The 25573-nt window shown below is 40.1% G+C and overlaps 1 protein-coding gene across 1 annotated transcript in view; it reads right to left on the minus strand.

Annotated features, from left to right (window-relative positions):
• Window positions 1-25573, minus strand: part of LOC124556566 — a 259489-nt gene that overhangs the window by 42878 nt on the left and 191038 nt on the right. The window contains exon 10 of the mRNA XM_047130521.1: window positions 8589-8715. Within this exon, the coding sequence (XP_046986477.1) occupies window positions 8589-8715 (127 nt within the window). The remainder of the gene's footprint in view (window positions 1-8588; window positions 8716-25573) is intronic.

Consider the following 25573-nt stretch of genomic DNA (forward strand, 5'->3'; position numbering starts at 1 on the left):
GCGTTGCAGCAAGTGGCATATGGGACACCTGTGATGACCACTCAGAAAGCCCACCCCAGTGTGTGCATAAAAATACTGGCTGGCCTTGCAGGCTGAACATCAAACTAGCAGATCATTGAGTTGTCATCCACTGTAGTGTGGGTTTCACACACCTGTCATTCTTACTGGGACACCTGCCTGGAGGTACAGCCATAACACTGACGAGCTGAGGGTCAAACAGATGTACTCCCAGCCACCAAGCCACTGGACGGACACTAACACTAGAGGGTACTAGTCAGACACCGAGACTGGGGGTTGCACTCTGGATATTTACTCTTCCGTCACTCACCACAGCTGAGCAGGTGTTTTTGTGAACCCAAAAATTTAGTCTGTTGATAGAATCTGTTATAAATTCCTTAACAACCTAGACAGATGGATTATAAAAAAGGAGATGTGTGTCATCTGCAGACAATATAGGTACAGTGTTAGGCAGATTCCGAGGTAGGTCATTGATAAATAGCAGAAAAAGTAAAGGCCCTAGGACTGAAACTTGAGTGACATCACAATCAGTTTCATTGAACAGAACTCTAATGTAGTCTTTGTTTGAGAATTCAACCACCTGCCTCCTGTTACTGAGGTATGACTGAAACCACATATTGCAAGTGCCTGTGTACAGTGCAACTGAAGTAATCTGTGATGAAAAATTAGAAGCAATGCTTGTTAAAAGTTGCACTTACCTCCTTTCCATCTGATATTTTAGTCCCATTGTGCATTAGATGATCTGGACCTTCTTTAAAACCTCTAGTTCCAAGAGTGCCTCTAACATCACAAGTAACTGTACCTATGCTCTTAGTGTTTTTTTATATCATTATTATTTGCCATTTTCTTAGCTTTATTTATAACTTGCCCAAGTATCTCTGTATTTTTTATAAAATATATGAAAACTGGGATCATCTGTTGCTTTGCTTTTTGCATATAGTTTCCTTTTTGTAGCACTGGAGGTGATTATTCCCTTTATAATCCACAGCTTATCAACTGACTTATTTAAGTTAGCAGTTACTTGTTTTTTTAAGGGGTAAGGCAATATTAAAATAATGGGCCACTGTGTGAATAAATATTTTTGCTTTCATGTTAGTATCATCCTCACTGAACACATCCTTCCAGGATCCATGACACATGATAAACAATTTTAAATTTTTGGGTTCTTTAATTAAAGGCTTGTACGTAATTTTTGGCTTGTCAGTGGTGATACAGCATTGCAGCTCCAATTTTATTGAGACCCCTTGGTGGTCAGAAAAGCTACTTGATATACTTTGAACACTTAATAATAGAGTGAAAGAATTATTAATAAAAGCTGCAACAATAGTTTTACAAAAGGTAACAGTTATTTTAGTAGGCTTACTCTCAGTATTTTGCTTATCAAAAAAAGTCACGCGGTTGCTCAAGGAAGAAACCCACCATCTTAAGCATTGTGGACAGTCTCTAAACCGGAAAAACAGTTCCTATGTTTATGTATGGGTCATAGTTCTAGTGTCAGTAGCACATACAAACTTCTGAAAACATATTCCTCTCAGATTAATACCAAGTCAGAAATGATTCCATAAGGAAAGACCTAGGTGTGCTACCAAATAATGGGGAAATAATATACAACCATATTAAGTGACCTGGAGGGGAGGTGGGAGGGGGGGGGGGGGGGGGGAGGGAGACGATGATGACGACGACGACGACACAGACACATCCTCTGAATGCTACAGTCAAGGATTCCAAAGCAAATATAACACTACAACACTCAATAAAAAAGAGCTGTGGGAATATTGAGGACAATGGGTTGAAACTGTAATAGGCTGCTTTAGTGCAAACCTGACAAATAAGAAAAATGCGGATGATAATGAAGATATATTTGAATTGCTTTGGATAGCCAGATAGTTTATTCCTGAGTTACCATTACAAGCAACAGTGTACAATTTTATTTACATTGTAATCTTCAAAAATCACTTCCCTTTGCTTTAATGATTTAAAACATGCATTTATCTTAGCAATTCTTCACATGGTTTTATCACTTGCACCAATGACCAAAGCCAATCTTCAGACTAATTAATCAGAATCATAATTTTTCTTTCTGTTGTCTCATGGGTCCTTTTGTTCATTCATATTAACAGTAATATTAGGAGTTTTTCTGTAACTAAGAAGCATAAAACTTCATCCAGTATAAACTGTTTATTATTTGGTTCAGAAAATATCTTCAGCAGTATACACTCAATTCAATATTTTTGATACCCGATATTAAGCTTCAAACGTGTTTACGTTAATTTGGCGTTTTATTTTACGACTGTTTTACCAATGCACAGCTCAACTTCCCCCTCATCTACTATTTACTGTGGAACTAAAAACAGTTAAATTCAATTAAATACAAAAGTAGCTAGCACACTGTCTAGACCAATCGGAGCAAGTTATTTGTTTATATGCACAATGTATGACGACTTGTCGTCCTCGTCATCATCATCGTCGTCATCAGACTGAAGACTTGTTTGCTGCGGCTCTCTGTGCATTTTTTTTTTTTAAGATAAGTGGTGAAAAGTGATTTGCAATAATCAAATTATAAAAGTTATGCAAGAAGAAAACAATGTGGTGTTGCATAAAGTAAGGGATTTGGAAACACAAGTAGACCACTTTGAACAAGCTGTAGTGGAAAATTCGAGTTATGATGCATGTGAATGTTGTATCATCAGTAACCAGTACCATGTAGGGAGCATTATTCTGCTACAAAAAATTGGCAATAGTGGTTATGTAGGTTACTGCGAGAGGCAGCCACAAGCGACTGTTTTCTCCAACAACAAGCTGCCTGAGGGACTCGTCCCCTCGTATTGGCACTGCCACTGCCATACCCCACACCAATAGAAGGCCACTGCAAGGAGCCTTTTCTCCCCCGAGTTCAGATACCAGTGTTTAAGTCTCCAGAGTCTTCAGTCATTGGTCTACGTCTGAAGTCTGCTTATCTGATATAGAGTAAAAGTGTAACAGGCTCGGGCCTCTTTTTGTTATCAGACAGTGATTAAGTTCAAACAGGACTTCTTGTTTCAAATTGTTAACAAAACAACCTTATCCTCTTCAAAATACTCTCCATTACAACTAATACCTCTAACCTACCGCTACTTTCATGTTCGAAACTTTTTTGCAGTCATCTTTAGAAATAGCTGTCATTCCTCCCCCAAACAGAATAAATCACAGACTAGTTTCAGTGCCTTAATAACATTATACATGTGGCAAATACAAACATAGGTAAAGATGTTATATTCTGCACTATACTTGGGTGAATTGAATGTCATCTCTCCTAGCAGACATGTTGTCTATGGATGACAAGTCCAAACTGTGTGTTGGACTAGGAAATTAACACACCTTTTGTGAATAGTGCACTACATATCGATTTATCAAGTCTCATGGACCTTCTCGCAGCTTCAGGTGGTCACTGGCTTCCCCTCATACCTGCCAAACTTTTCACAGCCTCTCTCACAAAGATATATTTGTGGTATAATCCAATTTATTTTATCGGCCACTTCTTGTCGCCAGGGTTGAGGGGAAAAGTTTTGCTGAAAACATCTAGGAAATAGTTTAGAAATGTTTTGAATTTTTCCCCCCCATTTCTATTAAAATACTAAATAGAAGAAGTTAACTATGCTGTGATATTACGTCATTACTTAATATGAACCTATGGGTTACTAAACAAGATTTCTGAAGGTGTACAACAAGAACCACAAGGCAACGTGAAAGGTCAGTAACTCTACACACAATTGTGTGCACGCTGCTTGCATAGGCAGGTATAAAGAGTCAGATACCAACGTTTAAGGATATTTTAACATTATAGATGTAATTATTTATGTACTTTTGTACTGAATGCAAGACGGTATGGGTTTAAGTGTAGACTTTAAACAAGTATACCCATGACAGGAGGAAACACAGGGGGAGAAAATAAGAAAGACTTAACAACTTATTTACTTAATATTTAAACTATTTACTGAAATTAATGGTTTTAGCTAATTGCCATAAAGTATTTATTACACCAGTTAACATCAATTACATGAATTATGAATGAAAACACAGAACACTAGTATAATATTGCACAATATTTTGGTTTTTGGCTGATATGCCATGATCAGATATGAAGATAAATATGTGGTGCAGTCAAATTTTTGTAGGATCAAAGATTTTAGACTAGTGTAGCTATAGTGAATCTGGATTTCCAAAGGTGAAAATAGCTAAAGTTTGATTTACGAATAAATAAAGACATTACTTCAGTGAAAATGTGATGTAAGATTATTGAACTAAGATAAAATATATAACACATTAACTGATGAACTATACAACAAATTATGACAATTGTTCTTGGAAGAAAATAAACTGAATGATAAACTTTTGTGGCACGTTCCAAGGGAGTGGTAGAACAAGGTAAGATTATCTTTAACTGGTCCTAAATTACAAATACATAACATACACTAGTGACAGTAAGTAGGTAAGAGAAGCAGCTGTGATAGTACAATTTCTCTTGCCTTCTAACTGAAAAAGGAGTAAGTGGAGCATATGAGTAAGAGGGGAAATTTACATCTACATCTACTACTACATGACTACTCTGCAATTCACATTTAAGTGCTTGGCAGAGGGTTCGTCGAACCACAATCTCTACCATTCCACTCCCGAACAGTGCACTGGAAAAACGAACACCTAAACCTTTCTGTTCGAGCTCTGATTTCTCTTATTTTATTTTGATGATCATTCCTACCTATGTAGGTTGGGCTCAACAAAATATTTTCGCATTCGGAAGAGAAAGTTGGTGACTGAAATTTCGTAAATAGATCTCGCCGCGACGAAAAACGTCTTTGCTGTAATGATTTCCATCCCAATTGACGTATCATATCTGCCACACTCTCTCCCCTACTATGTGATAATACAAAACAAGCTGCCCTTTTTTGCACCCTTTCGATGTCCTCCGTCAATCCCACCTGGTAAGGATCCCACACCGCGCAGCAATATTCTAACAGAGGACAAACAAGTGTAGTGTAAGCTGTCTCTATAGCGGACTTGTTGCATCTTCTAAGTGTCCTGCCAATGAAACGCAACCTTTGGCTCGCCTTCCCCACAATACGAGGTGCATTCAAGTTCTAAGGCCTCCGATTTTTTTTCTAATTGACTACTCACCCGAAATCGATGAAACTGGTGTTACTTCTCGATGTAATCGCCCTGCAGACGTTCACATTTTTCACAACACTGACGCCATGATTCCATGGCAGCGGCGAAGGCTTCTTTAGGAGTCTGTTTTAACCACTAGAAAATCGCTGAGGCAATAGCAGCACGGCTGGTGAATGTGCGGCCACGGAGAGTGTCTTTCATTGTTGGAAAAAGCCAAAAGTCACTAGGAGCCAGGTTAGGTGAGTAGGGAGCACGAGGAATCACTTCAAAGTTGTTATCACGAAGAAACTGTTGTGTAACGTTAGCTCGATGTGCGGGTGCGTTGTCTTGGTGAAACAGCACACGCGCAGCCCTTCCCGAACGTTTTTGTTGCAGTGCAGGAAGGAATTTGCTCTTCAAAACATTTTCGTAGGATGCACCTTTTACTGTAGTGCCCTTTGGAACGCAATGGGTAAGGATTACGCCCACGCTGTCCCAGAACATGGACACCATCATTTTTTCAGCATTGGCGGTTACCCGAAATTTTTTTGGTGGCAGTGAATCTGTGTGCTTCCATTGAGCTGACTGGCGCTTTGTTTCTGGATTGAAAAATGGCATCCACGTCTCATCCATTGTCACAATCGACGAAAAGAAAGTCCCATTCATGCTGTCGTTGCACATCAACATTGCTTGGCAACATGCCACACAGGCAGCCGTGTGGTTGTCCGTCAGCATTCGTGGCACCCACCTGGATGACACTTTTCGCATTTTCAGGTCGTCATGCAGGACTGTGTGCACAGAACCCAAAGAAATGCCAACTCTGGAGGCGATCTGTTCAACAGTCATTCGGCGATCCCCCAAAACAATTCTCTCCACTTTCTCGATCATGTCGTCAGACTGGCTTGTGCGAGCCCGAGGTTGTTTCGGTTTGTTGTCACACGATGTTCTGCCTTCATTAAACTGTCGCACCCACAAACGCACTTTCGACACATCCATAACTCCATCACCACATGTCTACCTCAACTGTCTAATTTCAATTGGTTTCACACATCACAAATTCAGAAAACCAACGATTGCACGCTGTTCAAGTAAGGAAAACGTCGTCATTTTAAGTATTTAAAACAGTTCTCATTCTCGCCGCTGGAGGTAAAATTCCATCTGCCGTACGGTGCTGCCATCTCTGGGATGTATTGACAATGAACGCGGCTTCATTTTAAAACAATGCGCATGTTTCTATCTCTTTCCAGTCCGGAGAAAAAAAATCGGAGGCCTTAGAACTTGAATGCACCTCGTATTATCTATGTGGTCTTTCCAACTGAAGTTGTTCGTAATTTTAACACCCAGGTACTTAGTTGAACTGACAGCCTTGAGAATTGTACTATTTATCGAGTAATCGAATTCCAACGGATTTCTTTTGGAACTCATGTGGATCACCTCACACTTTTCGTTATTTAGCATCAACTGCCACCTGCGATACCATACAGCAATCTTTTCTAAATCGCTTTGCAACTGATACTGGTCTTCGGATGACCTTACTAGATGGTAAATTACAGCATCATCTGCGAACAACCTAAGAGAACTGCTCAGATTGTCACCCAGGTCATTTATATAGATCAGGAACACCAGAGGTCCCAGGACGCTTCCCTGGGGAACACCTGATATCACTTCAGTTTTACTCGATGATTTGCCGTGTATTACTACGAACTGCGACCTTCCTGACAGGAAATCACGAATCCAGTCGCACAACTGAGACGATACCCCATAGGCCCGCAGCTTGATTAGAAGTCGCTTGTGAGGAGCGGTGTCAAAAGCCCTCCGGAAATCCAGAAATACGGAATCAACTTGAGATCCCCTGTCGATAGCGGCCATTACTTCGTGCGAATAAAGAGCTAGCTGCGTTGCACAAGAACGATGTTTTCTGAAACCATGCTGATTACGTATCAATAGATCGTTCCCTTCGAGGTGATTCATAATGTTTGAATACAGTATATGCTCAAAAACCCTACTGCAAACCGACATCAATGATATAGGTCTGTAGTTAGGTGGATTACTCCTACTACCCTTCTTAAACGCTGGTGCGACCTGCGCAATTTTCCAATCTGTAGGTACAGATCTATTGGTGAGCGAGCGGTTGTATATGAGTGCTGAGTAGGGAGCTATTGTATTAGCGTAATCTGAAAGGAACCTAATCGGTATACAATCTGGACCTGAAGACCTGCCCGTATCAAGCGATTTGAGTTGCTTTGCAACCCCTAAGGTATCTACTTCTAACAAACTCATGCTAGCAGCTGTTCGTGTTTCAAATTCTGGAATATTCCATTCATCTTCCCTGGTGAAGGAATTTCGGAAAACTGCGTTCAATAACTCCGCTTTAGCGGCACAGTCGTCGGTAACAGTAACATCGGTACTGCGCAGCAAAGGTATTGACTGCGTCTTGCCGCTTGTGTACTTTACATACGACCAGAATTTCTTCGGATTTTCTACCAAATTTCGAGACAATGTTTCGTTGTGGAACCTATTAAAGGCATCTCGCATTGAAGTCCGTGCCAAATTTTGCGCGTCTGTAAATTTTAGCCAAATTTTGCGCGTCTGTAAATTTTAGCCAATCTTCAGGATTTCGCGTTCTTCTGAACTTCGTATGCTTTTTCCGTTACCTCTGCAACAGCGTTCGGACCTGTTTTGTGTACCACGGGGGATCAGTTCCATCTCTTACCAATTTATGAGGTATGAATCTCTCAATTGCTGTTGCTACTATATCTTTGAATTTGAGCCACATCTCATCTACATTTGCATAGTCAGTACAACATGGCCCAGATGGTATTATACAGACAGCAGCAACAAGTAAGGGAACTGCACCTGATCATTTAGCACTAAGCTTGACAAATGGTCATATTGCACCCCAGCATGAACACTGACAGCTCAAAAACACAAAACATGTGCATGTTGGAGCACTTCATACGTAATTTTCATTAACTAAATAAAATCACCGTTTTTCGACTTTCCTCACATTTGTTGCTAGGGTGTGATATGTTTATTAATTTGTACCATGTCAAGGTAGTCCATCTTTTTTTCCTTTGCAGGTGTGATGTGCTAATTCATATTGCATCTTTTAACAATGGCCTCCTTTAAGCAGATGGAATGCAAAAGAAGGAACAATTTTCATCTCTGATACCAGAGATAATCTGTATATGCACTAATTTTAAATCTTTGACCCTACAAAAATTTCACTGTTCCACAAATTTATTTTTGTACCCAATGACAACGTAACAAGGAAGAACTGTTTTGTGAAATAAATAAAAAATATAGTAGGATATTACACCAGTGACGAGCCCTTTCATTCATACTGTGTAAAATATTCTACAAAGAACCAAAGGAACCAAAGGAACATTTGATCAGTGCAATTATGTAAACAGATGGTTAGCAGGATTTTAATAAAACATGGATCTCACCTCTTTTCATTGTGTAGAGGCAGCTTCTGCGTCATAAGAGTGGAACTAACATTTGAACTTTGGATACGACACAAGTCTTCTTTCACTTTTCGAGGCTTACCGGCACGAGTTTTTTTAAGTTTTGTTCCTGTAACACGATTATTTTCCTCACAAACAATATCTGAGTGTCCATAACACAAATTATGCAGGGTGAACCCTAACTCCATTGACAAAATTTCAGAGTTCGTTCAGAGAGATTTTTTCAAGTATTTTGGTATAAGAGACATTTTGTCTCAAGTGGCCCATTATGAAGTAATCCTGTAATTATGATTTATTTGATTTGTTAGCCTAATTGCCTTTGTTCCTATAAAAATATTGTGACAACAGTGGAGGGAAAGCCTGTAATATACAATCGCCAAATCTGCAACAGAGCAGAGTAACACAATCACCCTCAGATGAAACACATTTATCACAGCCCATTTAATCTGTTTTGTAAGTGTACAGAACTGTAAATTACAAATGCAGACCTGTTCCCTTACCAGTGCTGTTCAAAACGTCTTCCATCATGATCATGATCATGGCATATTATTACTGTGGCTGTGATAGGATGAAGTCCAAGGTACATATCACCTGGAGTTTTGTAATCTGGGCTCTTCACATGGCCCCAGAAGAACCAGTCCATTGCTGTCATGTCTGCTGATTGAACAGGTCATGGAACAGGGCCACCAAAAACAGTCCACTGTTGCCAAAAGAAATGCAATTACTCTAATGAGCCACCAGAGACCAAGGGTTCCTTAGAGCAAAACACTCAGCAAAAATCCAAGAAGAACCTCTGAAATGTTACCAGTGGTGTCTGGATTCAATCTGTAGTAATAGTATCTGTAAAACATTAATACATATTAATTATTCTAACAAACAACTTTAACTTACGAAGTTTAATGAGACCTTTGCTGCTGCTGAACAGTTTCATAAATTAAAATGTGATCTTACACTGTAACGCAGGGAGATACCATAAAGCAAAATGTGTGGCAACACGGAGAGACACCTGACTGAGTATTAACTTGTCTCTGGAATTTATCTTTAAGACATTCCATTACGTTGTAAAATTTTGGTTTTTCAATGTGATTAACCTTTTCAAATAATGCATATATTTTCTTTCTTTGTTATAGTGAAAGCGTAGCTATTGTACAATAGCTTGTCTACAATTACAGTAGTCATACTCCACATACAAACGGACAAATGTTAATAGACTCATGAGAGTAAGTTAATAAATATACCACTCCCAAAAGTAACAAATTATGAACTGACTCTTGTGGTAACCAAGTGGAATAACTGTCATATTCAATATAAAAGTTGAGCAGTTTGAACATTGCTATCTCCATATGCAAACCAGCTCACTGACCTCAGACTGATAATACCTTAGAATTTGAGGTGGAAGGGAAACTACAGTGCAGTTGTAGAGATAAAGACTTTACAGAAACCTGAACTTCTAGACTACTGTTTTAAGACTTAACCACGTGCACTAGTATTTAGTATACAAGAGAAATAATTTTTTATATTCTTAACTATCTGCATGTTACCTATTCAGTGCCATTTGGTAATTAGAAATGAAGAGTCCTCCACATTCAGATCCAAAAATTGAACACAATCAGCAGAAGAGAGATAAAAATGAATCATAGAAAGGATGGACAAACTAAATGTTAAGAGTAACTCCACGTTGCTCGTGCTGTTGTGTTCTAGTTCAAAAGGACTATAAAGTAGGACAGTTCTGGTCCTGTCCTGTGGAAAGCCATTCTTATACCCTCCCTAATTGGTGTGGAAAAATTGGAACAAACATAAATCTGATATGGTAGGCTAATATTTCAAGCTATATTTGCTCCCCTAAATAAGAGTCCAGTGTCTTACCAACTGTGCTACATTGCTTGGCAGTGGGGTTACAGATAACAACAAACAATGGATGAGATGCTGCTTATAATATTTAAGGCAAACATTTAAAAACTTAAGACAAATTCTCAAAACAATTTTCGTGGGGGGAGAAAACAGATGTCACCCTATTGACAAGTGTGACAATACTAGGCACAGCTTTCTTGTAAATGCGACCAGCAGATAATATGCACCAACTTGGTCATAAATATATTTTAAGTTGTTGTATGCTAAAGAATACACCTACGGTTGTAGGCAAATGTTACTTCACACACTGAGTGCAGAACGGGCCAAACAGAATAAGAAGAATGTCCGTCCTCTTTCATGACCTAGAACACAACATGTATTGTATTTTAATTGGCTACCTTGTTTTTACTAAATAGATGAGTTCACTGTTAGTGCACCTCTATTTGACCTATCACGACAACTGTGTATTTTTCAAAGATATTTAACAGCTTCAATCCAAAAAATTGTGGTAAATTGTCATAAAATGGGGCCTTAACTAGATTTTGCCTGATGTAATCGCAGACAAATGTAAAGTTATGATTTAGGTGACAAATGAAGTCAGAACAGTATCCAATCAATGTGAAATTCAAGCTGGGTGCTTTACCTAAAAAAAAAAAAAAAAAAAAAAAAAAAAAAATCACCTTTGAGACAACATCAGAAACTGTCGAGAACAGATAACCACACTGTGCCATTACACTGCAGCAGCAGCAGCCACCCCCAGTGTCAAGTAATCAGCAACTGACAACTGGGGGTGCTGGCCACACGCCAACAGCAAAAGCAATGCTCTGGCTTCATATGTCTTCAGCGGATCAGCAGGACTCTTAATGTTATGTATTAGTGGCTTGTGTTTGCAACATTGGCTTTTAGGCTTATGATGTGTTTATCAAGAGTATAAAAATGAATAATTCTGATGGTATTTGTCATAACAGTCACCTGTGGTGGTGAGTCTTCATTTAGTGAAATTAGTGTTTATCCAGTGACAAGGGAATCGTCCAATCCAATACTTCGAAACTTACCCTGAAATTTTTCATGGAGGAAGAATACACCAACAGGAATGCACTGTCAATGGTTTAGCTGCTAAAACACGCTGCAAGTATTTTTTTAAAAGAACTGTTAAGGTAACCCATTTCTGCTACATGAAGAACCACTTTGAACAGTGATTTGTACCGCCCTTCTTGCCCAGTATGTGAATACACAAATGCAGCAGTGACCAAGAGGATATGAACAGTTTGCAGTTCATATGGACAGCTGAACTGTTACAGAGATTTAATTGCTACACAAGTGACTAGGAGAAGAAAGAAAATCAAGGCAGTGTATGATGTTAAATTATGATGACTTCTACCAATTGAGAGTTTTCTGTGCTGACATTAAATGTTTTATAACAATTCCTGTAGCACATTTCTTATAATTTTTGAATAATGTATGTTTTGCTGACAATGAAACAGTTCCTTGTTTATTCTCTGCAGTCAGCACAAAAATGTGAAGTGTATTGTATGACAAAAAGAAACATTCATTACACCAGGCACACCTCATATAATAAAAATTAATGGAATCAGGCACTTCACAGTAATTAATAGTTTTATTTACACAGAAGTGGGATGGAGTAAGAAATGGTAATGGCCATCATTCTGCATATTGTGCTGCATACCATGCATACTTGATCAAAGTCATAAAATGTGGTAATGCAAACTGACAATGCAGAAATTACTGAAGTTATCACACTATTAGTTACAGGTGGAATCCGAATTATATGAATTTTGTCATTTCCCTAATGACAGGCGTTATGTCCAGACCAAGAGACCAACATAAGCAATGCATATTTTCTGCAAATGGCAAGCCAATGTTTTGGACTTAACAATAAACATTATTCTCTCCCATTTTTCCAGATTTTGTTCTGTCAATTGCAAGACTTTTGCAAGTAAACAGTCTTTTTTTTTTTTTTAATTTCTGATCCTAGTTTGGGTTGATGTTCTTGAATACAGAGATAAAGCTATGGGAACAATAATCCACTGACATTTATCGTTAGTATTGTTGTATACAAATGTGTCATAGGACTCAAACTGCATAAGCGACTTCACATAGTCAGCTGCAAGGTGGACAATCCTGAATATTTGAAAGGAAACCGAAATCTTGGAAAGCTCACACCCATGACCGTTAGGCTCTCTTAATAAGCAAATCATGTTAAAGCACTAGGTTCTGTTGAACAATTACAACTTCCTGAAATAACATTGTAGTGCCACCCTATTTTTCTCACATCTCTTCTCAGGTTTCTTGCATCTTGCTTATTGGAGCTATCATTTTCGCAGGTTTTAAAGTTTTCCTAACCCTGTTTACAACCATAAAAACCAATAAATGCCAATTAACAATCACATACACAAGTTATAATATATATGTCATTATTTAAACACAGAGCGATTTAAAAAGTACAAAGACCATTTTTAGACTTACAGAACACACGTAAATGATTTATAAGGTCTAAGCAAGAGACACAAACAGGAAAAGACAATTGTCTGATGCATCTCAGTTACAGGGCTAACCTAGAGAACAGAAACTTTTCAAGCAAAAACCCCTTTAGCTTACTTTTAAATAATTGCTTATTGCCTCATATGAACTTAATATTAGCTGGAAATGAATTGAAGATTTTTTTGCTAATATACAAAATCTGATCAAAAGTATCTAGACACCTGGCTGAAGATGACTTACAAGATCATGGCACCCTAAATCAGTAATGCATGATTCATCACTCCAGCAGCTTCTCGGCCATGAAATCCAAGTTTTCTCATCTCCTGCCTAACTGTCATAGTACTTGCAGTGGATCCTGATGCAGTTTGGAGTTCCTGTGTGATGGTCTGGATAGGTGTCTGCCTATTACACGTTACAACCCTCTCCAACTGTCGGCGGCCTCTGTCAGCCAACAGACAAGGTCAGCCTGTATGCTTTTGTGTTGTATGTGTCCTTTCACATTTCCACTTCACTATCACACCGGAATCAGTGGACCTAGGGATGTTTAGGAGTGTGGAAATATTGCATACAGACATACGACACAAGTGACACCCAATCACCTGACCATGTTCGAAGTCTGCGAGTTCCCCAGAGTGCCCCATTCTGCTCTCTCACAATGTCTAATGACTCTTGAGGTCGCTGATATGGAGTGCCTGGCAGTAGGCAGCAGCACAATGCACCTAATATGAAAAACATATGTTTTTGGGGGTGTCCGGATACTTTCGTACACCTAGTATACATAGTCCACTCACAAAGTGACCACCTCTCAAAAGCCTGAATAACCACCTTTTGCAGCACGGACCACTGACAGGCATGCAGGAATACATCATTGAGGCTCTGGAAGGTACTAACAGGGATGTGGTGCCACAACGATTCCAGTACCATGGCCACATATGCTAAGTTTCTCAGTTGAGGCGGTCCCACACATTCTTGATTGGGTTTCAATCTGGGGAGTTTGGTGGCCAGGGGAGCACGGTAGACTCATCCTAGTGCCCTTTGAACCATGCATGTATCTGCTAGTGGTTTGACACATTGCACTATCCACATGGTAGAATTTATCATGCTGAGAAGGAAATGAACTAAATGTAGGGGTGGACATGGTCCTTAGGAGTAGGTGCGTACTCTTGTTGATCTACTGTGCCCTCCAGAATGATGGTATCAGCCAGGAAATGCCACAAACACATTCCCCAGACCATAACATTTCCTCCTCCCACCTGGAACCTTCCAACAATTGTTGCAGGGACATACACGCCAATGCCCATAAGTCTGATGGAGCATAAACTGTGATTCTTCTGACAAGTCCACCTGTTACCATTTAATCGATGTCCAGTTTTGGTATTGGTGTACAAATTACAGCCTTTGTCACTGACAAACAGCAGTCAGCATGGATGCATAAACAAGGCGCCTGCTGAGTAGGCCCATATGCAGCTGAACGGTCATCGAGGAGAGAGTGTTGGTAGCACCTTGGTTCATCTGGGTGGTCAGTCGCTCAACTTTTGCATGTCTATTTGCACCCCCTATGTCTCCACAGCTGTTGTTCACCCCATCATCTATGGCCCATGGTTCACCAAAGTTGCCTCAGCACTGGTTTTGGATAGGCCATTTTATCATGCATTCTATGTTTTAACCATGGTGGCACATCAGCCATTCACAAACTTGGCCATTTCACGAGTGCTCGCAACCTGAGCCTGAGTGCTAATGATCATACCATTTTGGACATCAAATACACTCCTGGAAATTGAAATAAGAACACCGTGAATTCATTGTCCCAGGAAGGGGAAACTTTATTGACACATTCCTGGGGTCAGATACATCACATGATCACACTGACAGAACCACAGGCACATAGACACAGGCAACAGAGCATGCACAATGTCGGCACTAGTACAGTGTATATCCACCTTTCGCAGCAATGCAGGCTGCTATTCTCCCATGGAGACGATCGTAGAGATGCTGGATGTAGTCCTGTGGAACGGCTTGCCATGCCATTTCCACCTGGCGCCTCAGTTGGACCAGCGTTCGTGCTGGACGTGCAGACCGCGTGAGACGGCGCTTCATCCAGTCCCAAACATGCTCAATGGGGGACAGATCCGGAGATCTTGCTGGCCAGGGTAGTTGACTTACACCTTCTAGAGCACGTTGGGTGGCACGGGATACATGCGGACGTGCATTGTCCTGTTGGAACAGCAAGTTCCCTTGCTGGTCTAGGAATGGTAGAACGATGGGTTCGATGACGGTTTGGATGTACCGTGCACTATTCAGTGTCCCCTCGACGATCACCAGTGGTGTACGGCCAGTGTAGGAGATCGCTCCCCACATCATGATGCCGGGTGTTGGCCCTGTGTGCCTCGGTCGTATGCAGTCCTGATTGTGGCGCTCACCTGCACGGCGCCAAACACGCATACGACCATCATTGGCACCAAGGCAGAAGCGACTCTCATCGCTGAAGACGACACGTCTCCATTCGTCCCTCCATTCACGCCTGTCGCGACACCACTGGAGGCGGGCTGCACGATGTTGGGGCGTGAGCGGAAGACGGCCTAACGGTGTGCGGGACCGTAGCCCAGCTTCATGGAGACGGTTGCGAATGGTCCTCGCCGATACCCCAGGAGCAACAGTGTCCCTAATTTGCTGGGAAGTGGCAGTGCGGTCCCCTACGGCACTGCGTAGGATCCTACGGTCTTGGCGTGCATCCGTGCGTCGCTGCGGTCCGGTCCCAGGTCGACGGGCACGTGCACCTTCCGCCGACCACTGGCGACAACATCGATGTACTGTGGAGACCTCACGCCCCACGTGTTGAGCAATTCGGCGGTACGTCCACCCGGCCTCCCGCATGCCCACTATACGCCCTTGCTCAAAGTCCGTCAACTGCACATACGGTTCACGTCCACGCTGTCGCGGCATGCTACCAGTGTTAAAGACTGCGATGGAGCTCCGTATGCCACGGCAAACTGGCTGACACTGACGGCGGCGGTGCACAAATGCTGCGCAGCTAGCGCCATTCGACGGCCAACACCGCGGTCCCTGGTGTGTCCGCTGTGCCGTGCGTGTGATCATTGCTTGTACAGCCCTCTCGCAGTGTCCGGAGCAAGTATGGTGGGTCTGACACACCGGTGTCAATGTGTTCTTTTTTCCATTTCCAGGAGTGTATATCACTCTGTTTGCACATTACGATGACCATATTGTTTTCCACATCCCCGACATGCTTTATACGCCCTCCACTACTAATGCTGCCAGTTAGTGATTATTGCACATTGATGTCTAACACAGGCAGTGTTCACAATGTGTCTGGACAATGTATTTAACATCTTTTTGCACCAAAGAACAATTCTTCAGGTCAAAATTTCCTTCTTGTGTTGTGATGTTGGTAAGCCTTATCTGTTTCACAATGACTAGGTTTGTGGAGCATAGATGTCATGGCTGGAGAGAGATTGTGAGGCAGTGGTTAATATCCCTACATACTTAAAAAGATTACAATGTGAGGTTCTTGGAAGCACTCCATACACAACTCTGACAACCTTTTACTGAATGGAAAAGATACTTTTCAAAAGCAGCAAACTGCCCCCAGATGATGGTTCTGTAACCCATCAGCAAACGTAAGTAGCCAAAATATGCAGATTTGGAGACACTGATTTTGGAGATTATCCAGATGGTAAATGATGCTGAGTTAACCCTTTTCAAGGTTTGGAGGATGTGGTGTTCCCAGTTAAGAATGATACATGGGTGCCTAAGAATTTCAAACAGTATGCCCTCTGTATCTGCTGGCTCTGACATGCAATATTAAACTTCTGTGGGCTTTTGTGATCAGAGTGAAACAATGTAATTGTTTTTGCCGAGGTCTATTGCTAGCAAATTTACGTGACCCAGTTCAGAACACGTGAAAATAACTGGTTGGCATTAAACATTGAGTCAGTGGATGTTTTACTGTCTGTCACAATGGTTGCGTTATCTGCAGAAATGGTGAACTTGCTTGCTTTGTTGGAGGACAGAGGTAATTTGTTTACATGAGGGGGGGGACCCAAAAGTAATGGGAATTGGCTTCAGTGGGCACAGAGAGTGGGGAAACCCACTGATCGACAAGGTGTCTGTTACGGTCATGCCACGCGAGTCAGTGTGCTAAGTTGTGTCACTGAGTACATGGGTTCACCCGTGACAGTTTTTGTAGTAAGACAGCTTTTTTGGGTTCAGTGAAAACGTGATAGCAACTTGTTGAAATTTTGTTTCCTCTTGGAGAAATCGGTTGCGGAAACTATTGTAATGTTTAAGACTGCTTATGGGGATGCTGCATTAAGTAAAACCAGAGTCTGAGAGGTTTTCATGTTTTAAAAATGGACAAATTTCAATTTAAGATGAAGCCCATTCAGGATGACCCTCAACGTCTACAAGTGACGAAAATATCAACAAAATCAATGCCCTCATTCGTGAAGATCGTAGATGAACCATTTATCAACTCTGCGAGAAGTGTGGAATATCATGGAGTTCAATTTAGAGGATTTTATCATAAGATTTGCACGAGTAGGATTGCAGCCAAATTTATCCCTTGCCTTCTCACATTCGAGCAAAGGGAGCGGTGACTTCAGCCATGTTTTGAGCTTCAAAATCAGCTCAAAGACGACCCTGAATTTTTTTTTCCAAGGTGATTACTGGTGATGAATCATGGTGCTATGGATACAACCCTGAAACAAAGCAGCAATCAAGCCTGCGGAAGACAAGTGGCTCTCATTGTCCCAGAAAAGCTCACCAAGTGAATTCAAACAAGACGATGCTCATTTGTTTCTTCGATTGCAGAGGTGTTGTGCACGTGGAGTTCATTCCCTGGGTCAAACTGTCAACCAGGAGTTCTAGTTGGATGTTTTGGAAAGACTGAGGGAGAATATCTGGAAGGAAAGGGCAGACCTTTGGCACACAGGCCATAATGACAACTTGCTGGCCCGCATCGCCCAAAAACTGGCGCGACACTGATTGTCCAACAGCCCCACCCCTCCTACTCACCGGATCTTGCTCCCTGTGAGTTCTTTTTGTTCCCCAGATTAAAAAGGGATATGATAGGAAAGTGCTTTGCCACTGTGGTGGAGATAAAACAACTATCACTGGAAGGCATAAAGAACATCCCGATAAGTGAATTTAAAATCTGTTTTGAACAATGGAAGGATTGTTTGAAGAAGTGTGTTGAGGTCAATGGAGAATAATTTGAATGTGATCAAAATTTGGTGTAAAAATATTAAGAAGGGAAGACATTATGATTTCCCTTTCCCTCTGCCTCTGTGAGCAACACATTTCAACAAATTAAATAGATCACATCACCACACCCTTTCAGAACACTAATACTTTCGGAATAATAACCACAACCACTTCTTCATTTGTGTAGCCTGCTGTGTTAATTACACCAACTGTGACATGGTCACGTATACAAACAGTGATCCAACACTGTCAAATGTTTACTTCAGTCATTGATCACAATTCTGAGGATGGTCATTACGGACTGAAACCAGTCATCGTGTGAAGAATTAATATTGTGATCAAAGACTGAAATAAAAAACATTTGTTGTATAATTAGTTTATTGAGGCTCAGTGTGTAAGCAACCACTGAAATGCTTTTTCTCGTCACGACGAGCCAATTAAAATATTGTTATTTGTGAATGCTAGTCTCCAGTGGAAATGTGATGTCCATGTGTACATAATATAATGACTCTTATTACATCCATATTCAAGTAATGATAAGAAAACGTAGGTACTTCAGATCTTTGACGCTTTTTACAAGGATGACTAAGGGGGTCATACCTGTGGAAATTACGCCTTTTCCACTTTTTGTAACAAATCTTAGAGATACGTCAGCTTAACAGGCTGCAAGTTGATAACCTTGTTTTACTTTCCTGCCTTGTTTCTAGATCACATAGTTTTATAATATTCCTTACTTACTTATTCACTACCCTCACGATGAATCATCTGTCCCTTCTAATGATCTGAAAACTTTGTGGAGGCAGAAGATATTACCCCAGTGGCTAATGGCTCATCAGTTATTGAACTGCGCATTGCTTTTGACAAAAGAATACACAAAACAAAAAAACTATACAGATATATGTACTGAAAACTATTATGTACTAATGAAACATGCTGAAGTGAGCATATAGCAGGACTGCCTTTCCACTCCCCACCTCGCCATCCCAAAGTGCTCATGTGTTGCGAGATACTGTGCCACAACCACAATGCCGCGTGACACGCTGCAGGCATGTGTTGTGTCGCATCCCAATTTGCATGGTTCTAGTCAAACCTGTGAAGTTACAAAAATGCACGTAGCGCTGTGCCATGCCACATGCACTATATACACCTCAATTTGAGCTTAGCGGAACAAGCAACTCTGAATTTACAGTACGAGAAAACAGTGTAAAAATTACATTTGACAAAGTCTTATTAGGAAAAAATTGTGACTTCATTTAAACTGTGCTAACAGTCTGCTGACAACTATGGGTAGTGGGATCAGCCTGAGTTATGTGAAGAAAAGGCAGCTTGTGCAGTTAATATGAGGATTAAAGGGGCTGAAGGAATAAAACAAAGAAGGAGCAACACTGTTAGAGAAATATTGTGATTTATTCTCTGACACTCCATGGAAGGTTCAGAATTTTGAATGTATTTTGAACATAAAGCCATAGATACACAAACCTTATCCACTTCAGTAGCAATTTTTGTTATGGCTTCAGATTTTGTGCTATGAAAGCAGTTAATAAATTAACTGCATGTGATGCAATTTAATACACAGCCTCTGGAAACGTTGTAGCAGAGTATCCAGCATTTCCATCTGGGAAAGATAGGGGCTGGTTATGCAAACAATGAAGGAAAGTGCTGCAAAGAGAAAGAAACACGTAACAAGAAGATAAAAGATTTATTTTTATATTGGGGACATAGTATTAGCTATATAACTAAAGTCAAGCAGCTTGGATAAAGACATGAATATTTTTTTCAAACTTTGTCATGGCTCTTTTGAAATAGTGGAATACCTCAACCCAACGGCTGTAGATTAATTTATCCTCAGTCAAAGATATTGTTATGTCAGAGAAACATTTATCATTTGACAGCGTATAAAAGCTGAGTAGTTGTTGAAATACTTGAGCATTGATGGAGTGGGTATGGATAATGATTAACAATTGTCTTATTTACATGCAACTTGATTTTTTAAAAAATTTCATTGCATTTGGAAATGTTTACTGAAGAAATCTGGAGGACAGGTGCATTTATTGTTTTCATAATTTTAAGGGCGACTTATTTTTTAATAGTCTAGAGGTATAAAAGGTCTCCTGACAAAAGTGTAGTGAGATTAGAATATGAGGTTGATGAGGTATTGGGGGGGAAGGGGGGGGGGGGTGGTAGCAGATGTAAAATTCTTTTGTTGCCATGAAAAATTGGCAATGTTTACCATTTGGATAGGAGAGGTAGCATGCTTGCTCATCTGCATATTTTGGCTATTTTAATGAACATGGAGTGTTTTTTTGCAATAACTTGTGTTAAATTTTAACTAATTGTTCCATGCATTGTTATCATGTGAATTGGAAGTGGATAAACAATGAGGTGAAAAAAGTCATGGGATACCACCCAATATCATGCTGGAACTCCTTTTGCCCAGTGTAGTGCAGCAACTGTGTGGCATGGACTCAACAAGTCATTGCAAGGCCTTGCAGAAATAGTGAACCATGGTGCTCTATAGCTGTACATAGGTGTGAAGTGTTGCCAGTACAGGACATTGTGCAAGAACTGACCTTGTGATTATGTCTCATAAACGTTCGATGGGATTCATTTCGGACGATTTGGGTGGCCAATTCATCAGCTCACACTCTCCAGATTATTCGTCAAACCAATCGCGAATAATATTAGCCTGGTGACATGGCGCGTAGTCATCCATAAAAATTCCATTGTTGTTTGAGAATGTAAAGTCCATGAATGACTGCAAATGGTCTCCAGGTAACTGGACATAACCATTTCCAGTCAATGATCCATTCAGTTGGAGCAGAGGAACCAGCCCATTTCATGCAAACACAGTCCACACCATTATGGAGCCACCACTAGCTTGCACAGTGCCTTGTTCACAATTTGCATCCACGGCTTGGTGGGGTCTGTGCTGCAGTTAAACCCTAACATCAGCTCTTACCAACCAAAATCAGGACTCTGCTGACCAGGCCACTGTTCTCCAGTTGTCTGGGGTCCAACTGATATGGTCACGAGCCCAAGAAGAACTCTGCAGGCGATCTCTTGCTGTTAGCAAAGGCACTCAGGTAGGTCTATTGTACGATTCTATAGCCAATTAACACCAAATTTCACCACACTGTCCTATTCGATACATCTGTCCTAATTATCACATTGATTTCTATGGTTATTTCACGTAGTGTTGCTTGTCTGTTAGCACTGACAACTCCACGCAAGCACCACTGCTCTCTGTTGTTAAGTGAAGGCCACTGGCCACTGCGTTTTCTGTGGTGAGAGGTAATGCCTGAAATTTCGTATTCTCGGCACATTCTTTATACTGTGGATCCCCAAATATTGAATCCCCTATCGTATGTCTCACGCATCAAACTCCAACTACCATTCTGCATTTGAAGTCTGTTAACTCTTGTCATGCAGCCATAATCACATCGGAAATCTTTTCACAAGAATCATCTGAGTACAAATGACAGCTGTGCCAATGTGTTCATGATACTACCACCATCTGCAGATATGCATATCATTATCCCATTACTCGTCACCTCAGTATATTACACCACATGCATAATCCTGATACAAGACAATAATGATAATGATGAAGACGAAGACGGTATTTAGTTTGTGGTGTGCTCAATTGCAGGGTTATCAGTACCCATACAAATTCCCGATCGTTTCAGTGTCCAGTCCTCCTGCGTAGTTGAATGATGATGAAATGAAGAGGACAACATGAACATCCAGGCCCTGGGCAGAGAAAATCCCCGACCCCGCTGGGAGTGGATCCTGGGACCCCGTGATCCAGAGGCAGCAATGCTAGCCACTAGAGCACATGCTAAGGCACTGAATTGAGCATTCAGTCTTTAATTGGATGCACAGATCTCCAAACATCTTTTACAACCTGTAGTGTTTCTTTTTCTTTTTCTTAACCTATTGCAGCTTGTTTCAAAATGACTGAAGCCTACGTGGGCTAATTTGTGCATACAAAAACAAAAGCATCTAATGTCACTAAGGAGGTTCAGTCTTAGTGCTGGAGATGAGCAATTTAGCTCCGATGTTTGCCATTTCTTAGCTTTGTGAATGTATTCAGACTTTATGTTACTTGGTTTGCAGCATTCAAGTCTGCCTGGTTGCCATGCACTGCACTGCACCTCACCTCACCTCACCTCACCTCACAAGGTCACACACAGTGCAAATGGCCTTAAATGTTGCCTGCTGCATGCTTTTGTATTTATTTCCAAGATTTCCTCATGTGATCAGGAAATAAAGAGTTTTTGTTGAACAATAATGGTTCAGAGCTACATGAAGAAATTTCCAATTTTGAACCCTGTGATGGTGAGCTAATTAGTTTCATTACATTTTTTCTCTTAGTGTACGTATTGTTTATTGTATAACAGAAAGCTAATTTTTACAATATACATTATAGATGAAGACATTTCTGATGAAGTTTCAGTAAGCCCTCAACATTAAACCACTGATGTCACTGCTGTATCAGAGATCCCCCTGTTTGAACTCAACAGTCTGCCTCTTTCAACTAGGTGGTGGACAGATGGATGACACTACCCCTTCACAGATTCCAGTTATTGAAGAATCATGCGGGTTTCAAATTCAGATTGATCAGAACTATTGTGTGTTTTATTGTTTCACCTGCTTTTTTGATGAATTGCTGAAGATGGCAAAACAAGAAACCAACTTCTATGATAGAACAACAATTGCAAGCTAACTGAAAAAGCTAAACTGAAGCCTCCGTCAATTCAAGCACTGTGAAACCTGACAAACTGTGAAAGTGGTTTCTCATGTGCACATCATTAGAAAACTGAAATTGACTGACTACTAGTCTACGAATTCTGCGTTACAGATCTCCTTTGCCACAAAGTGTCTACCGAGAGATTGTTACATTGAGTAAGTAATGCAACTTATTTCAAAATATCAAGACGGGTATGATCCCGTTCACAAGGTAAGACCCACCTTTGATGGATTCACGACAAAAAGTGAAAGAGTGTCAAATCATGACAAAATTTCACTATAGCCGAAGGTGTTCACCCTTTTTGTGCAGATCTAGTTTTGAGACCTAAATGAAAAATGAGACTAACAAATATGGAACATTTTTTAAAATTTTATATCTGGCAGTAAGACAGATGCTAATAACATCTGGCATATAGTAAACAGATTGAGTGAAAGTTTCCATGGTAAAGGCCATACTCTAAACATGTCTCATTTTACACTAGCCCTGATCTAAGGCAGAGGGGTACAGTACGAGAGAGAGAGAGAGAGAAACCAACAACAACCCACAAAATATCTAGTTGCCCAGATGCTGGAGAAATGAACTAGTGAAATGTAGACACACTAGAGATGTACCGGTATTTATTTTGATGATGAGATATAAAATGAGAGCATCCAGCATCAATGTTAGAACAAAATTAAGACTGACAGGAGATTAAGCATGACTGTAGCTTGGATTATAATAAGAAACAAGACTGGTGTGCACCTTAGCAACAAGCTGTGAAACTACTACCTTTTTGAGAGGAAGCGAAGTGGCGGAAGGCAGGTTTTTTTCACATTTTAATGATGATTATCGTAAATTCATGTGTTTTACATACACTGTCTACATCTACTGCCAAATATTTTCAAATTCATTACTGGAGAACAAAGGGGGCCTGACAATATAGTTCACCTATAAACAGACTCAGTGGAAGACTTTTCCTAATGGTATTTCTGCAACAGGAACGTCAAAAACTGCCTCAGAGGAGATGGAAAGTTTGTGTAAAATGGAGCTAGGTGAGCTCTGGGAAAGTGTCAAGGATGGATACCTGGCACTATTGTGAAGAATGTGATGTACAGCTTTGTTTTCCAAAATGCGTCAAAATTTTTCGAACTAAACCATATGTAACTAAGTAATTTTCAATTAAAAAAAAACATATTCTGAAAGAGTTTTAGTTTTAGTATCAACAACTTCTAATCCTATCCCCACATAGAGAATAAAGGTTAATTTTTTTTGTTGTGAAGCAAAAATATTTTTATTTCAATAGTATAAAAAAAATGTTACTAATTTAGTCTATGTTTCTTAGCAGTATTTGACAGAAAAAGGCCCACTTTCAAATGCAATAAACTGAAATTCTGTGTGGTAAAACCACCTACATAAAGTTCAGAAAAATTATGCTCAGTAGCAGTACCACAGCTGCACAGTCCTCAAAGTCTTAACAAGAGAATAGATTACAGTGTTTTGACAGCAAACTCACTCAGGAACTGAAGAATAGATGAAGTTAGTGGGGCATTAGTGCTTTGTGAAAACTGATGGCATCTTGATTGGAGTCTTCATTCCTCTGTTTATCTGTTGACTACATTCCTACTACAACTTGCTACTATAAATGTATATTTGCTGATAGCGATCTTTATGCCTCACTCCAATTGAGTCATAGATCATCAATATATAAGACATCATGTTACTATCAAATGTGGTCCCTTTATCAGATTCTCACGTTCCATCTATTGATATCCTCTTGGAAAATGTGATCTAGATTGCAACTGTGGTTAGTTATCTGTTAGAGACATGTAGGTTACTCAATGTAGGAACCACCGAGTTCATTGTACCTACACTAGCCATCTTTTCAGTTTAAATAGGCTTTCCACTCATGTTCGAGATATTATTGACAAAACAACTTAAAGTGTGAAAATTAAACTACTATAAAGTGTTGTTAATCTTTATTTCTACATACGAACTGGCATTAAAACATTAGTGTAAGTAGCTTACTGTATTAGTACTTGGAAAAAATGCATCACACAGTGCTGTCTCTAAATACTCTTTTTTATTATTATTATTTCTTTCCTTTCTCAGACATTATGCCTGGTTAAAAATGGAAAGTGACGTGGACCTTGATCAAGTGTGACTTCCTTTTAACTGTACGGTATATGTTACATTGCATTTAGGAACTTTCGGGTAATCGAACAAGTATCAATAATTACAGATTTCTGTAGTTGTATATATACATTTGGATGTAGCTGTATTGCTTTGATGTACCGGTGGATATTGTGTGGTATCACTCCTATAGTTGATAGTATAATCGGTATAATTTCAGCTTTATCCTGATACCACATGTCCTTGACTTCCTCAGCCAGTTGGATGTATTTTTCAATTTTTTCTCCTGTTTTCTTCTGTATATTTGTTGTATTGGGTATGGATATTTCGATTAGTTGTGTTAATTTCTTCCTTTTCTTGGTGAGTATGATGTCAGGTTTGTTATGTGGTGGTGTTTTATCAGTTATAATGGTTCTGTTCCAGTATAATTTGTATTCATCATTCCCTAGTACATTTTGTGGTGCATACTTGTATGTGGGAACATGTTGTTTTATTAGTTTACGTTGTATGGCAAGTTGTTGATGTATTATTTTTG

This window comes from Schistocerca americana, chromosome X (genome assembly GCF_021461395.2).
Source record: "Schistocerca americana isolate TAMUIC-IGC-003095 chromosome X, iqSchAmer2.1, whole genome shotgun sequence".
NCBI classification, from domain to species: domain Eukaryota; kingdom Metazoa; phylum Arthropoda; class Insecta; order Orthoptera; family Acrididae; genus Schistocerca; species Schistocerca americana.